Source organism: Notolabrus celidotus, chromosome 10 (assembly GCF_009762535.1).
Source record: "Notolabrus celidotus isolate fNotCel1 chromosome 10, fNotCel1.pri, whole genome shotgun sequence".
In the NCBI taxonomy this organism is placed as follows: domain Eukaryota; kingdom Metazoa; phylum Chordata; class Actinopteri; order Labriformes; family Labridae; genus Notolabrus; species Notolabrus celidotus.
This window is the reverse complement of record NC_048281.1, coordinates 1,980,039-1,997,186: the sequence shown is the minus strand read 5'-3', so window position 1 is coordinate 1,997,186 and position 17,148 is coordinate 1,980,039. Positions and strand designations below refer to the sequence as shown.

At 37.0% G+C, this 17,148-nt stretch overlaps 1 protein-coding gene across 4 annotated transcripts in view; it reads right to left on the bottom strand.

Annotated features, from left to right (window-relative positions):
* Positions 1-2,321: 2,321 nt before the first annotated feature.
* The window catches only part of parp9 (poly(ADP-ribose) polymerase family member 9), a 15,583-nt gene continuing 756 nt past the window's right edge, over positions 2,322-17,148 (bottom strand). For 3 of the 4 annotated variants that reach the window (XM_034693426.1, XM_034693425.1, XM_034693424.1), the window contains exons 2-8: positions 13,808-14,703; positions 11,200-11,430; positions 10,820-11,035; positions 7,155-7,215; positions 6,553-7,025; positions 5,830-5,989; positions 2,322-3,115 (exon numbers count right to left, since the gene is read on the bottom strand). In XM_034693426.1, the coding sequence (XP_034549317.1) occupies positions 2,862-3,115; positions 5,830-5,989; positions 6,553-7,025; positions 7,155-7,215; positions 10,820-11,035; positions 11,200-11,430; positions 13,808-14,698 (2,286 nt within the window). In that variant the 5' untranslated portion in view covers positions 14,699-14,703 and the 3' untranslated portion in view covers positions 2,322-2,861. Of the gene's footprint in view, positions 3,116-5,829; positions 5,990-6,552; positions 7,026-7,154; positions 7,216-10,819; positions 11,039-11,199; positions 11,431-13,807; positions 14,704-17,148 lie in introns of all 4 variants that reach the window. The other variant, XM_034693428.1, reaches the window with a different exon arrangement.

Here is a 17,148-nt window from a genome sequence, read left to right as displayed (position 1 = left end):
ATGAAAAATGCAATCAGTTTTCTTCTTTACTTTTTGACCTCAGGACACCTGACAAAGTTTTGCTGCGTGTAGTCCTCTCAAGGTTCAAGGTTACTTATTTTGTAACTGAGGTAGATTTGGTATAAACCATAGATTGTATAAAATATGGACGTAGTATCCGTGACGTCACCCATCTGTTCCTGAGCGCTGTTTTGAAGCCAAACGACGGCGGCAGCCATATTGGAAATGCTGAACTCAACCAGGCATATGCTGCTTCTGAAACCTCCTACTCTACTAGCAGTACGTACTGATTTGGCCAAAATTCAGTATAGGGATGACCACAATTAATCGATTATCGATTAATTGATTGTTAAGAAATTACTCGATACATTTTTTCCGTCACGTGGAACAAACATCATGTGGTCTCATATTAAACTCATCTATCAGGGAGGTGTTTTAAGTTTAAAGCATGTTTTGATGTGATTCAGCTGTTAAAGGTGTTGCGCACAGTGGAGACGCTCATGCAGCTGGCGGCTGCGGCTGTGCGTCAGGTCTCCACGTGCGCTTTTTAAAAGAGGATCAATACAAAACTGCTGCCAACAACAACACGGACACAAAGGTTGATAACTTTAAACAGGATATTTCCACCTTTGGATACAAAGGCAACAGACAGGTGGGAAATTCTGGTACGCTACGTTTACAGAGCAGCAACATCAGAGCCGTCTGGGTATTTCTCCAGCGGGACTGATTATGACCCAGTTGCGCTCCTGGCTGACACCTGACTGAATACACATGTTTATTTCTCTCAATAAGAACGAGGAGACAGAAAACTGGACACTGTGAGTCTGAAGTACTTTTCTGTTAGTATTATGAGCCTTCACTTTATAAGATTATGTCCGCGGAGAATATTTTAAAGAGCCTGATCGTTGATAATCTGCGTGTCAAACGTGTGCCCGTATTCAATACCATCAGTTATTTGTATTTTGTTGCTGTAGAAAATACAATTTAGGGGGAAAACAACCTATTTGGCATTGTTTTTGACGTAAGAATAATAAAGTTTTTTTTTTATCAATTAGTCGATAATTGATCGTTAACATTTCCAAAAATCGATCACGGAAAATACTTAAAATGTACATCCCTAATGCAGTATGTAGTATGTGAACAAGAGCAAAATCTGCAGTATGCCAAAACTCCCCAGATGTCTACTGATTTGGGAAAATTTCACAGTATGCATCGGACCAGTCTGCCTCACGTACTGTTTCCCACAATGCACAGAGCTCATTCCTCCTTTTCTTTTTCCTTCTTTTTTGACCGGGAAATCCGTTTTTGGGTGCTGTGAAAACTAATAAATTCCATATAAACCACTTCTTAACTTTTTAAATCAGAAGTGATGCTAAAGAAGCAGTTTCTCTATCGGCTTGGCCGTGGTTTACTTCCGCTGTTTGAAACCAGAAATCCAGTGACGTCTGGCTCAGCGTACTGCAGACTAGATCCAACAGAACAGTCAGACTACAGACTAAATTCAAACGCAGTATGTAGTAGGCAGTACCTACTGTCTACTCCATTAGTAGGTAGTATGTAGCAGGCCGTTTCAGAAACAGCCATAGTGTGAGGTAAAGAGGTGGGGTTTGAGCCTCCTAGCCAACAGCTACGTGTTCCCTCCTGTCAATCAAGTCAGTCATGTCCTTATTTGGGCAAAAACCTGTAATCTTAATATCTTCTGAACCATCGTGTTAGAAAAAAATCATCCTGTACAGTGTGTGCCGATAGAGAAACTAGCAACGTAGAGCCAAGCTGTTTTTTGAACCAGGCTGTAAACATGTTTATTTCTGCTGTAAAGATCGTCTTCTTTGAATTGGTGTGTATGTGGTTTCCTGTGTTTCTGCAGCCAGCCTCAAGTGGATTCTCTATGAATTGCAGTTTATAACACTTCCGCATGGGCTTCATATTTTGAGACCGGAGGTTGCCACTTGGTACAAACCACCAACAAGCACGCCAAACTCTCACTGCTGGTCGCAGCGTGTATACCCTATCTTTTTCAATCACAAAGTAATGTGCAGATTTTTGATGGGGCCTCTCGCAATATTTAACAACCTCAGGACATCAAGGGTCTCCAGTCTCTGGCACTGTTATTTTCAGGGTTGCGAACTAAAATGTTTGGGTGCCCATGTCTTAAATAACATGTAAACAAGTGTTATCCCCCCCCCCCCCCCCCCCCCCCTCTTTTTTTTTCTTTCTTTTTACAGTTTTTGAAATGTTTATTGTATTGAATTTAATTGGGACTTTCCACCAGGTATCAAAAGTTGTAATCATTCAGACAAACAAAAGAAGAATATGACAAATTAAAGTTTTTATGTTTTTATTTCTGTGTCAGTGTTCAGAACAACTGGACAGTTTTTGCTTACTGAATACATCTTAAATGTAGTTACAATCAGGTGTTAGTTCTGCCGTGCACTACCCTCAACTCTTGGTGATGGAAGCCTCTCACCTGTTAGTCTCATCTTACTCATTTGGTTCTGTGTGGTTACATTTCCTTTAACCTTGTTTTTATATAAATCAACAAACAATGACCAGCCCACGAGTGATTTAGCTTTTTGAAAAAGTTAATAAAAAAAAGAAACAAAGTTAAAACAGAAGCAAGAAACCCAAAGTTTTGACATATTACTCATAATGTGGTTATATAATGTAAATCTTAAAGAAAACAAACCTGTATATTTTTTTCTGAAATATTGATTTGGTTAATAAAACACATTTTCAAAGTGTTAAGCTTAAAGCCATTACTGTATATGAACTTAAATTCACTGCGATTACTCTGTACGAGGAGAACTCAACTTATGTCCCACTGTACAAACATCTTTTCATTTGTCTCTACAACACACCTTTTATCTTGCCTTACAGGTGATGATGTACTTGGGCAGAGCTTGATGCCCACTGAATATGACAGCAATGTCAGGTCCTCCACTCACACTGTTTGCCTCAGCAGGGGGCAGAATGAGACCTTGTTCACCGCGAGTGGAGTTTCCAGTTAGCACCTCAGCCTCCACAAAGTACACATACTCCTCGATTGGCTTCATCCACACTTCCATGGCCTTTTTCACTGTGCCTGCAAAGTAGATGCCCTCTCCAAATGCAGAGTCTGTGACCAAAGCAAGAGAAGCAGGTGAAAGAAATGCATCGTTTGTCTAAATTATTATTGCTTCTTCATTTGCAGTTTGTGTTCAGCTTTTCAGCCAGCCTCCTCTTGAAAAGTTATTCTTCTGTGCTCTCTGGTTCATAAAAGTGTATCATTGTCTTCTTTGCAGTGTTGTAGTAAAGTCACCAAACCTCGAGTCCATGTCGAGTCCCAAGTTCTCAGTGTTTAAGTCTGAGTCGAGTCTGAGTCACCAGAGAAACATCTGAGTCCGAGTTCCAGTCAAGTCCTAGTCCAGTCCTCATTGTTGATATTGATTGAAGCGGCTGCTTCATTCCAAACTATTGACTGTATGAGCCTGGTCTGACTGTGTGGGACCTTTTGGATGTGTAGAAAACACATTTCTTTCATTAACACTAGTGTTGGAGCTATTTCCTTAATTTCATGTATATAATCATTTGACCTAAAGTCATTTATTTGTTGTTGTTTTGATTAAGGGCAATGCTATGTGCGTCATTATTATTTTATTTTAGTTCTCATTTGGATGTTTTGCTCCTTGATGGGCAGGTAAGATAGGAGGGGCCAACACCAGGGAAGGTGAATGTTTTTTTTTACCAGGAGACGTTGAGCATGAGGATGCAACTGATGGTTTTGTGAGAAACCTTTTTAGTTTAATCAGACTTCAGAGAAACTGCTGTTTGAGCCTGTGTACCATACGCTCTCCCCCTGATTTTTATTCTTATTTTAGTAAATTGACGAGGGCTAACTGCCACTACAAGAATATTCTAATGAGATCCCTCCGGTGTGTCTGGAGATTAATTCATGAATGAAGTCACAGCGCTGTGTGTCATGTGTAAATGCACACCGTGCTTCTGTTGAGGGGATCGCTCAGAGATTCTGCTGCACTGGGATCACTGCCGGTGTCCAATAAACTCAGCCCTAACACTATTAATCAGAATTTGAACAAACTAACCAACTCAAGCCCAATGGTTTAGTTATTTTAGTCACTAATATCACCGTAACACTAACACAGTAAAGTGATGAACGGTCTCAGTAACTTTAGCATCTCTCTCACTTCTCTGGGTTCGTCCTGTACAGATGTCTGTTAAAGTTTGAGCTGGTCTCTTTCCTTGATGGGTCTCTTAAATCTCCAACATGTCGCTCTGCTCTCGCTGCATTTACTGTGAAATCTTTGAAAGAGAAATAAACGGCTGGTAGCGTCTTTTAATCCTGGCAGACGTCACGTGAAAGCACATGCAGGTGAACGCACATGCAGGTGAACACTTGTGCCAGCCCTCGCTCTGAACGGAATACATTTTATGAAACATACAAAATCTAACATGAACATTAAAACAGTCTGGATCAATATAGAAGCTGAGTCCACCTCTCTATCATCCCAGTCGTTATGCAGTCAATGCTAAATGTATTTTATATGTAGAATTATATGTATTTAAATGTATTTTATATATAGAATTATTTGTTTTTAAATGTATTTTGTATATAGAATTATATGTATTTAAATGTATTTTATAGGTAGGACTCTTTTAAATTAAATGTATTTCATATGTTGGATTATTCTAATTTAAATGTATTTTAAATGTAAAATTATTTTAATTTCAATGTGTTTTATATGTTGGATTATTTTAATTTAAATGTGTTGTATAGGTTGGATTATTTTAATTTTATATGTTGGATTATTTTAATTTTAATTTATTGTATATGTAGAATTATATGTATTAAAATGTATTTTTTACATAGAATTATTATTATTTAAATGTATTTTGTACATAGGACTCTTTTATATTTAAGTATTTTATATGTTGGATTATTCTAATTTAAATGTATTTTAAATGTAAACTTATTTAAATTTCAATGTATTTTATAAATAGAATTATTTTAATTTTTATATGTTTTATATGTTGGATTAATTTTAATTTAAATGTGTTTTATATGTTGGATTATTTTACTTTAAATGTATTTCATATGATGGATTATTCTAATTTAAATGTATTTTAAATGTAGAATTATATGTATTTAAATGTATTTTATATATAGAATTATTTGGATTTAGATGTATTTTGTATATAGCATTATTTTTATTTAAATGTATTTTATACGAAGGACTCTTAAATTAAATATATTTTGTTAGTAATAGTCTTTTAATTTAAATGTATTTCATATGTTGACTTATTTCAATTAAATGTGTTGTATATGGTACTTTTTTAATTTAAATGTATATTATATCTAGGATTATTTCAATTTAAATGTATTCTATATGCAGGACTCTTTTAAATTAAATGTATTCTATATGCAGGACTCTTTTAAATTAAATGTATTCTATATGCAGGACTCTTAAATTAAATGTATTCTATATGCAGGACTCTTTTAAATTAAATGTATTCTATATGCAGGACTCTTTTAAATTAAATGTATTCTATATGCAGGACTCTTAAATTAAATGTATTCTATATGCAGGACTCTTTTAAATTAAATGTATTCTACATGCAGAATTATTTTAATTTTAATATATTTTATATGTAGTATTATTTTAAATTAAATTGGCTTGATGTTCTGGTACTCTTGGCCCATCTGCACTCACTATTAATAAGTACCTTAAACAACTTCCCTTGAAAAGTGAGAAATTTGAATCTAAAAAAATGTATCTGAGCTGATAAATCTGTAGGCATCATTAAGTACAGTTTGCAAAAGCAGTATCATACCTTGAGGTGGAGCGCACTGTGCGTGGAATCCAATACGACACACCATCTCAAGGAACTGTGCTGATATGCATTGAAACATTGTGCGAGAAGTGGAGCGGTTGAGTTGTTTTTTCTTCAATTCAAAGAGCGTCTCCAGCGCTGGGTTCTCCACTTTTTCCACCTAGATAAAAAACATTTAAAGCATTAGTCTGTTAATATGGGGCGCCGTTTGTAAAGTTGTGCACACTAAAAATAACAGCAACATTTCTCCACATTTAGCTCCAAAACGTCATAAAAATGTAGAGTGAATTTTAAAAAGTCACTTTTTTTTATCACGTTTAGAGGAATATTGGTGATCTTCTTCACATTCACATTTAGATTTAACGTTGAACATTTAGATCTAGATTTAACATTTAGATTTAGATTTAACATTTACATTTAGATTTGCATTTGGATTTAACAGCGATTTTAACTTAATATATTTTTCAAAGCAAACTTAAATGTGAAGCAGATCACAAATATTCCTCTAAATGTGATAAAAATAGTGACTTTAAAAAATTCACTCTATATTTTCATTACGTTTTGGAGCTAATGTGGAGAAATGTTGCTGTTATTTTCAGTGTGCACAATTTTGCAATCAGCGCCTCATATGTACAGACATTAAAAATCCTCTGTGACATCAATGCATGTGAAATCCTTCTTGTTTTCTACGACATTTATGTGTTTAATAAACACCCACTGTACCTTATACATCCACAGATTCAGTTTGCTGAGTAGAGATGTTCTGTCTCTGTACTCTTGGGTTGAGGAGTGCAGTGTCTCTCTCTGAAAAGACACATTCTTTGTCGAAATACGACTTATTTCCTGCTCTTCATCTCTCACAAACTCCTCCTGTATTTTGCAGAGAATGGCCTCCACCTGCAGCCCAGCCACAGCAACCTCTTCATTCAATTCGCCTTTTACCGTTATGCCAGCAAAGCCTTTTTGAAAATACTCCTGGATTCTGACACCCCTTTTGGTCAGACGGGAGAGCTGCTGATGTTCTTGCTCTCCAAAGTGAAGGATGAAGTTGTTGCAGAGGACGACTGTGCCAGAAGATCCAAAGAGCCCCTGCAGCCATCGTTCAGCCTCACGTGTTGCTTCTTCAGAGGAGCCGGTGAGGCTGATCTGAGGGAATGAAGCCTTTGAGCCACTGAAGTCATCTTTGTTGTTGAATGCTGGTGGGGGGGACGGGATTAAGTCCATTGTTAGTGCATAACAATAACTGCATTGAACCAACACACACACATTTCAGGATTCTGCTTATATTCTGAACAAAGAATGAGTGATATCTGAAATACTGTTACCAGGTTCAAAGCTGGGACCAGATACTTTTTCCTTGGGATATCTCATTTGTTCTTCAAAAGCCTGGAAAGAGAGTTATTGACAAATATTTATTTATTTTGTATGAGACAATTCACAGAGCATGAGTGGCCTCTGAGTTATCGAGAGCTGGCCACTGAACCTGAACGACCAAACGAACCAAATAAACAGTTCTCTGCTGCCGTAGAGTCTTACACCACAGCCAACACATATAACGTTACACACAGTTATCATAATAAAGAGAATTAAAAAAGATGACTGATTTCATGGGCTGATTTAGTATGTGTAAGAAGCACTAATCTAATAACGTTTTTAGACAGAAAAATGTCATGTTTATATTTTCTACATGGTTCTCACGTATGATCATTTTGATCTTAGAATCAATTAAGAATCAAGAAAGCTTTATTGCCAAGTGAGCTCGCACACACAAGGAATTTGACGTGGTGAATGGAACACTGGTACTTAACAATACAGTAAGGACAATAAATATGGAAACCTAAAATCTAATCTAAAAATTCTAAATAAAAATAAAAATACTATCTGAAAAGTTCACCTCTGGTAAAATGTATAACGGTTAAAGTTTTCCTCCTGTTTAAAATACTGTCAAGGAAGTGTTATTTTAGCTGACAAAGTGAAGTTGTGCATTTGGTAATGCCAAGAGCATAATCCAGAGCAATAAAAAGAAATGTAAGGAGTTTATTAATTACACAAGTGGTTATGCAAATAGGAATCCCAACAGGGTGAGCAAGGGTTAGGGTTACTTCACTAACTTCACTGCAGGAACGCAGCACTGTAGTAGCAAGATGGTGACCTCCTGTTTGACACCCCTGTTACCAGAAGTTGCCATAATAAATTCAATAACAAGTGTCTCAGCACCCCCCCCCCCCCCCCCCCCCCATTGTAAAAAATGAAGCCATATACCCTCCGTGATGGGAGCTGACATACACTGCCAGTCAAAAGTTTGGACACACCTTCTCATTCAAGGTTTGTATTTATTGTAATGATTGTAAACACTGTAGATTAATACTGAAGACATCAAAACTATGAAAGAACATATATGGAATTATTGAATGAACCAAAAAGTGTTAAACAAAGCAGAATCTGTTTTAGATTTTAGATTCTGTAAAGTAGCCCCCTTTTTCCTTCATGACAGCTTTGCACACTCTTGGTATTCTCTCAGTCTGCTTCATGAAGTGGTCTCCTGGAATGGTTTCTAATGAACATGAGCCTTGTCAAGAGTTCATTTGTAGAATGACTTGCCTTCTTAATGTGTTTGAGACCATCAGTTGTGTTGTTCAGAGGTAGGGTTAGTACACAATGGATAGCTCTATTTGACTACTGTTGTAATCCAGATTATGGCCAAACCAGATTATTTCATAGTTTTGATGTCTTCAGTATTAATCTACAATGTTGCAAATAATTAAAATAAATAAAATCCATAGAATGAGAAGGTGTGTCCAAATGTTTGACTGGTAGTGTATGTGTATGAGAGCATGTTTGGAATGATAGTCTGAACAGTCAGGGTCGGCTGGTGAGGCCGCAGTTTAACGTCAAACCCTTTCCTCCTATCTAAAACACGCATTGAATTAAAAAAACAACGCAGTGTAAAGTTGAAAAGTTTCTCCAATACACTCACAGTGTTGGAAAGTTCAGTGACTCTTGTTTAAGTTTTATCTTTCTCTACTCTGCTAATCTCATGCACACAGCGCTGTACTGCAAATAATTCGGCACTTGCCAAGATTGTACTTCTTAGATTGAGACATGTTAGATGAAGGACCTTGTTTTTAGAGTTCTTTGCTTGTTTTTAATCTTTGTATGTATGGTTGAATCTTAAATTGATTATGAACATGTCTTTTTGTCTCAGTTAGTCTGGGAATCTTAAATTGAGTGAATGACTGTTAAAATAAGCTACATTGGTTGTCTCACCTAAAGTCTCATCAAAATAAAACTTGTTCCAAGATTGAGTAACAACTTCAAGTTGATTTAAGAATAACACATAAGGCATCTCTTCAAGACACAGTTCAGCTTGTATCTTATTGATTGCTCAGAGTTCTGCTGTATGGTGATATATTTGTTTTGGTTTGGCTCTAAAGACTGTGTTAGAGCCATATTTGTATCAATGTTGTGTCTGTGGACTGTTTCATTTTGTTTGCTCCACTTACGTGTGTACACACTAGGTGGCGGGTGTTGTCAAGTAGGGTGCAGAAGGCATAAAGAGAAGAAGACCCAATTAGTGGCAGGTGAGCTGCCTACCGGGTTAGCAAACAGTTTTTGACCGTCGTCGTCATTATGTCTTCGTGGGTACATTAACCTGTTAATTATTCTGCAAGTTATGTTGGATGTAAGTGCAGATTGGTCGGCGGAGCATAATTGTGTGTGGATGTAAATAAACCTGTTTGATGTCAATGCACGAAGTTTGGACCGTCATTCATTCATCCTGCCGAGGAGGACACGCATCAACTGAGTCCCGGAAAAGCAGCTCCTCTGTGGCTTGTAGGGTTTTGTTTTGATTGGCGAAAGCAAGCCACTATAGACTGTTTGAAATGTCTTGAAGTATGCATCAACTCTGAGTCACTATTAAAGTGTTCTTGATGTTATATGTTGTTAATCCTGACATGTATTAAATGTTGACAGTAATCCAGTTTGCTGTTGTGGTTTCTGTAGAAACATTTCAGAGGTATATTCTAAGAATAAGAACTGGTTTAAAGATTTTAGTTTTAGATTAAGATGGATTAGGGTTTATTTTAAGATGAGCCAGCTTATATCAAGAAACAGTGTAATCATAGTTTTCTAATAGTGAGTCATGTTTTCTTAAATTGGTGTTTTTCTTGTCCCAGGCCATAATTTGCTCAAATGAAGTATACAAAATAAATAAATGAGATGTTCTTTGCTTATATTCAGTATATTTCACTTCTAACTGTGCTGTAGGAAGTTTGTTTTCAAGTAGTTTTGAGCTAAAAATCATCATATTCTACTTATTTCAACCCTTTTTAATACTTTTCAGAGCCTGCTTATTTCTACATTTAACAATCTCATTTTAAGAATTCTTATCAAGTAAAATTAACTTGCTGCATGGACAGATCATTTCACTAGTTTTAAGAAATCTTCACCTTGAATTAATTTTTTTCACCCTATATTTAAGCTACCCTTTCTTGCAGTGTGCAAAGGCAGCCTTTGTCAAGAGAGCTATCAATCATTGTACTATGCTCCCTTTTAGTACCATCAAATGACCATTTAAACCTACACTTCTCAGAAAACAAACACTTTAACATACATTTGGAAGACAAGTAATTACCTTCACAACAGTAACTATATCTAAGAACATCTTATTTGACATGTATTTTGATTCTGTAGTTTGACTCATGTCCCAGCTGCTAACATAAGGGCACTCTGCTGCATGGCCTACAGTATACTTCAGCCAGTCATTAAGGGGAGCTCCAAGTTTTGGGGCCATGCTGTCCATCTTTTTCTTAAGGTTTTTCTAAGAAAATATATTCTTGATTGAACTTCTTGATTTTTTTCAAGGCTAATAAATGATGGTGTCATGAGTGCGTTCTTCTTTAATACCTAACACAGCATTTAAAACAGAATGATGCATTTCTGGTACAGGTTATCATAAATGGTCATTCTCAAGTATTTGTTGCATTACCTGAAATGTGTTGATGTCAGGAGGATATATGACGACATGAACTTCCAACGTCTTTGAGGTATTTTGGGCAAAGTGAGACACTGCACTTAACATGATGTAGGCAACCTCTTTTGCTCTGAACCCAAGGTTTCCTGTTCCAATGGCAGGAAAGGCGATCGACTTGTGATTATTTGAAACTGCCAACCGCAAGCATTCCAACACTGAGTTAGAAAGAATCTGTAATAGATGAGTCAGTGGACAGAAAAACAAAAAGTCAAGTTATTAAGTAAGTCAAGCCTTTAGAACTAATACAAATTCCAATCATTATTAAGTAAGTCTCTTGTGTATTTACAAATGCAATTTATATATTCCTTTACTTAAATACCAACAACATACTTTACCTGCTGTGCATTTGCCTGTTGCATTGCATCTCCCCCCTTCCAAGCACAAAACGTATGAAAGACGTTTTTACAGTGCAGCCGGTAGGCTTTTGTAATGATGACAGGTCCAGTTTGATTCGCATAATGCAGTTCCTTCTGTATTTCATATCCAGCTTTGTTCAGTAAAGCGCTGGAGACATTACCACTGCTCAAGTTTCTGTCTTCTCCTGTTGTGTTCACGATGACGTCTGTCTAAGACAAAACAAGGCTGGTGCATGAAATGTGACAAATATTGTGTACTTACTGTGTTTTATTAACATGACAGAAGATTACATTAATCCCTCCAATGGTCATATTGAAAAACAATATATCGCAGAGTGGTCCAAGAAAGACGATTGGGAGTAAAGGATGATCCCCCTTTTCAATGTACAATTTCCGAATAAGTCTTAAAGCTGGGGTTGGTAGTCAGATTTAGATCCACTTTTTGTTATACTTGTTAAAATGATCTTTCTGTCCTGATGGTAATCAATACATAATGTGTTCTTAAAAAAGAGGTAAAAAAAGCTGCTATCTACAGCCGGAGTAAACCTGGGAAAACACCATCCAATCCCTGCCATCAGGAGCCAAATGATGAAACCAATCAAATCCTGTCCTGCCGTTCTGCCCGCCTCCTGCAGAGCGTACATTTCATGTTTGTTTGTGTTTTTAACTTTCACTATGAGAATGTTTTGGTGTTTTCTTACCACTGACTGAGACATGAGTTGATGTAGTGCAAAACACAAACCATGTGCTGAGGACCGGTTTTGAATCAGTCACCATCATATTACGCCAATCAGTGGCGCTCGTGCATGTGAGCGGGGGCGTTGTTTTGGAGGAGCTCCGAGACGAGGGGGGGAGGGGTTAGACGCAGTCCTGAGGAAATGCTGCATTTAAATTCATGCTAGTTTTCTGTGACTACCAACCCTAGCTTTAATGGAGACCCAATCTTGTGTCATTATTTTTTTTTTTTATTATTACTATTATTTTTTGTATTAAACAGATGTGAGCCTTGCAGTTGCACATGCAGACTGTGTAATTTTGATGTAATCACCAGGTAGGCACTGTTAATGTTTTCTTGTTTACATATGATGATGTTACATTTATATTTGTATATTGTAAACTCCTGCTGTAAGCAGTAACTAAAAAGGCTGTATGACAGTCAAGAAAGCTTTCTTCTCTTTAAAAAGGTTTGTTAGTGTTTTGGGTATTTTTAATGTGCACAAAACTTAAAAATGCTCCTCATGATTGATATGCTGTTAAAATCTATATGATCACTTTGCAGAGATAAGTTACAGATATTAATTCAGGCTGTGATATTGTTATTAAAAAGGAAACGTCTCTTGAGCTGCAGATATGAGCCTCGCAGTTGCGCATGCAGCATAATGACTGTGTAATTTAGATGTAATCACCAGAGTAAATACGAATCAGATGAAGAGCAACTTCTGTGTGGTTGTGATGTCCCTTCCTGCACCATAGACACCAGGGTCACAGAGAGATACATCCAAGGTAGTCCAGCAGATCAACACAACCGGTTACACTTGCCATCTTTAGATATTACTCCCAGTGACACCATAAACTCTGTTTACTTGGCAGGTGTTTATCCTACTTGACCTACTTTTGACAAATATTGACGTGTGCTTGTCTAGACGCCAAATATGAAAAAAGATTCCACTTTTTTCAAATGTATTTTAAAAATAAAGACCTGTCAAATATTCAGAACAACATGGTATATATATGTATATTTTATTAGTCCTGGTAAAGGCAGATTATGAATGAATGTGTGTGTGACCTGTGTCTGTAATTAAGGTCGTACAGGGTCACTGTCTACTTAAGGTAGGAACCTTTGTTGTGTGGTCAGGTGTTCCGCCCGGGTGGTTATACAGTTTTTGACCGCTCAAGCAGCATGGTGCTGCGGGAGTTATGTGTGTATGTTCGTCTGTGCAATGTCATGTTTTGGACACTTTTGGAGCTCATGTCACGAAAATAAACGGACCGAGAGTTCAACTTGCAAATATGACTTGGACTTTAATTCATCAAGCACGCTAACTCCAGCGTGTCAGATCGGTATTCCAGGTGCAGCGCCTCAGTGGCTTAAAGCTTTGGCTTGGCCTCTAAAATCAAGTCAAAAACTGTATAACCATCCGGGCGGAACACCTGACCACACAACAAAGGTTCCTACCTTAAATAGACAGTGACCCTGTACCACCTTAATTACGGACACAGGTCACACACACATTCATTCATATTCTGCCTTTACAGTCCTGGAGTGATATTTAGTGTCATCCAACGTCAAGTCTAGGTATTGGAATCAGTAAGGAAATTGTATTAAACCATCCACTGTCAGATATATAAAATAAGTAAATATTAAATTGACAGCTTGGGTTGATTATGATGACCCGTGTGTACTGTTCACTGTCTTAAGTAACACTCAATGTGAATATTTTCTATCTGAAATGTAAACAAAGGCACTTCCCATAATCTGAAATTGCACTTTAGTAAATCACATATAAGAATAAATACAGATATCAGGGTGGTATATAACCTGTTCAAAGCCCTCATATAAAAAAAGAAGAACATTGTAGATTCTTACCCACTGTTCCTCAATGTTTCCCTTTAACAGCTTCAGATCAACCTTTCCCATCTGGAGAGAAGGTGTTGAGGTTTTGGCATCATCTTTGCTGTTACTTGCTGCTACCTGACTGTATGTCATGGCATTGTGGGGTGCTAATATCTGTTTGCAGGCCCTGGTCATCTCCGTAACTGAAGGCTCGTCGTGGTTAACAAGGAAGATCTCTTTGGGATGATCTTTGTAAGGGCCATAGTTCTCATAGTATTCTTTCACAGCTGATACTATGGTGTCTGCACACTGTGGCAGTGGGTAGTGGAACAGTCCAGAGCTTATAGCAGGAATGGCAACAGACTGTAGACGGCGCTCCCTTACTTTGTCAAGGATGCTCCGGATGGCTTCCTTCAACAGTGGTTCAGCCCGAGAAATGTCAGAGTTGGTGGGATATAGTGGTAATCGTGGGCCAACAGCATGGATAATGTGTTTGCATGGTAGATGCCCCGGACCTGCGACAATAGCATCTCCTGTTTTCAAGTCACCATGCTTTCTGATGTAATCATTACTCTCTCTCTGGACATCAGGACCACCGGCTTTGCAGAGAGCAGATGCAAGACCGCCAGCATGCTGAAGCTGAGTATTCGCAGCATTCACAACGGCATCAGCCTTGAAAATGGTGAGATCACCCTTCCATACAGACACCTGAACACCTGCACGCAGCATAAAAGCAAACCTCGGCCAGTCTTCAACTGTTGGCTTTCCCTTATGGGCATAGCCAAAATCATGATCAGAATCCAGGCCCTCGATGAAGGCCACACATCCAAATTTGCTTTGGAGGACCTCACACAGAGCTTCTCTGGACTGTCTCACAATGTTAAGTGAATGCCCATGAAGGGGGACGTCTAATTTACTGTTCATGGTTCCTAAACAGAGAAAAGAAAGAAAAACAATGATATTAATTTAATGCTTTATTTGTGAACCATCAAAATCACAACACAACATGTTGTGATGCTGTTAAATACCTTCAAGACTCATACTGTTGACCTTTCCACTATTTTCACGTCTGTTTTGGATTTTCAAAATAGTTGATTCTTGTTGTTTTTTTAAAATATGTTTTCCAACTGATGTCAGTGTAATTGACCCAAAGTTCAGTGTTTGAGGGATGAAAATACGTTTCCCTTTGCCACTGTGGGAAGTTCTAGCTCACTGTTAAAAAGTAAAGGCGATGATTTTAACATACAACTCGCCTCGCAGACAAAACGGGACATATCAAATCAGTATAATATTCTACACACTGTCAGTGGCTCCTATGTGTCTGGATGGACATGTCAAAATCATGTGAGGCTGTGGAGTCAGGCAGCTGTGTGAATGCTGCCCCACAGGTTCAAACATGTCAGATGACAGTCTGTCAAACAGGTTGCAGATCTGTTGGATGTCTGTAATGATTTTAGCACACAAATGAACAACAGTCTTATGGCACTTTTATCACCTTGAATGGATACATGAAAGTGAAATGTTCATGCATCTTACAATGCAGTGTAAATAACAAGTCAGGGCTAACACCGGTCTACAGGAGGCTCTGTATTTATTATGGGCGTTTCATTTTAAAGCAGAAGCAAGTGCTGTTGTCCTTTCTCTCCAGCAGAGGGAGACAGAGACTATACATATTGTGCTGCTTCACCAATCTTTTAACATCTCTGCAGACACCTGTTGTCAGTGATTATTATTTACTCGTCTCAGTGAAACATGAATATAATATAACGACATAAAGTAATGCAAAGTCTTCCTTTACACACTGAAATTTTTTTTGCTAATGGACACCAAACCTACCAGACATGAATCTTATTTGAAGATATTTCAAGCCTACATTTTCTTGACAAGTTCCCTGAAATATGTATTAAAAAAAACTGTCAAGAAAACACATTTGAAGCCATTTTAACTCAGTCTTTAGTCTGGGATTTAACAATCCGGACAAAAAGGGGTGAACATTTTTTAATAAATTTGCCATTGATCGGTGCAGAGTCAACAACATCAACACATTAATAATGTTGTTTATAATACAACAATTGCAATTAACTTTAACATCATTTTGGGGCATATCTTATCCCCTCACCGCCATGGATTTAAAGTAAGTAGGCCTAGTACATGCTTTCACTTCAGTAGATTCAGGCTGGTAGTTTTACCTCGCCACAAGTAAAATGTCATTCAAGTAACTTTTTAAAACTCTCCACTGGTTACCTGTTCCTTTTAGAATTTAATGATGATTTAAAGTCACTTTAATTGTTTTTAAAGTTCTTAACAACTTTGCCCTGCTCCTCTGGGTGTTTTTAAACATAAACTTGAGACTTACCTTTTTAATCTGGCTTTTAACTTGGAGTAATTTCCTTTTAGCCCTGGAATGCATTATTACTCATTACTTTAATGACCACTGTTTTAGCATCAATTTTTATTTATTTTATTTTATTTTATTTATTTATTTATTTTTTCCTTTTTTTAAAATTTAATTTAATTTAATTTTTTCTTCTTCTCTCGTTCTTTTTTTCCTCTTTTCTCTTTCTCTTCTCTTCTTCTCCTTCTCTCTTCCTTTTTTTCTTATTCTTTTCTTTTTTTTTCTTCTCTACTCTTGTCTGCATATATATTTCTGGTTTGTGTCATGTTTGTCACAAACTGTCAAATATTAATGCAATTTATTCTTGCAGCAAAGGAAAAGAAAGAAAACGTTTTTCTTCTGTGCTTGTGACTGTGTGCATTATTTATTTTATTTTTATTATATATTCGTCTTCTCAATTATTTGATTCTAATTCATTTTTCTGGTATTTATTTGAATTTTTTTAATTGATTGATTTTATTTAATTGATTGATTTTATTTCTAAATGATTTCATATAAGCCTTGTCTCATTTATTTGTTGCAGTTGTTTTCTATCTGTTCTTTTGTGGAGCACTTTGGGCTGCATGCTTGAATGAAAGGTGCTGTAAATAAAAATGAATTGAGTACTTTTACTTGAGTATGAAATGTTAGTACTCTGTCCAACCCTGATTATTATTACAAATTGGTTGTATTCTGCTACAAGTTTGCCTGTAGGCCTAAAGATTTATTAAATACACTTAAAAATATATATTTTCTTCTGCACCCTCTGGTGGCCTCACACTTACTTTAGACAGCACATTGAAGTCCCCTTAGCAACACTCAATGTAAACTCTGATATAATGAAACCCCTCACGGTTCATTCTTTATTTTAGCTTTCCAAGGTCGTTATCAGCTCCCTCAGATATATGACACCGCCATTTTCACGTGTTACGTTTGTCTACGAGACAATAAAACTAATAGTTTGTGCTGAATTTAAGAGACCAATCGTCAACATGTCAAC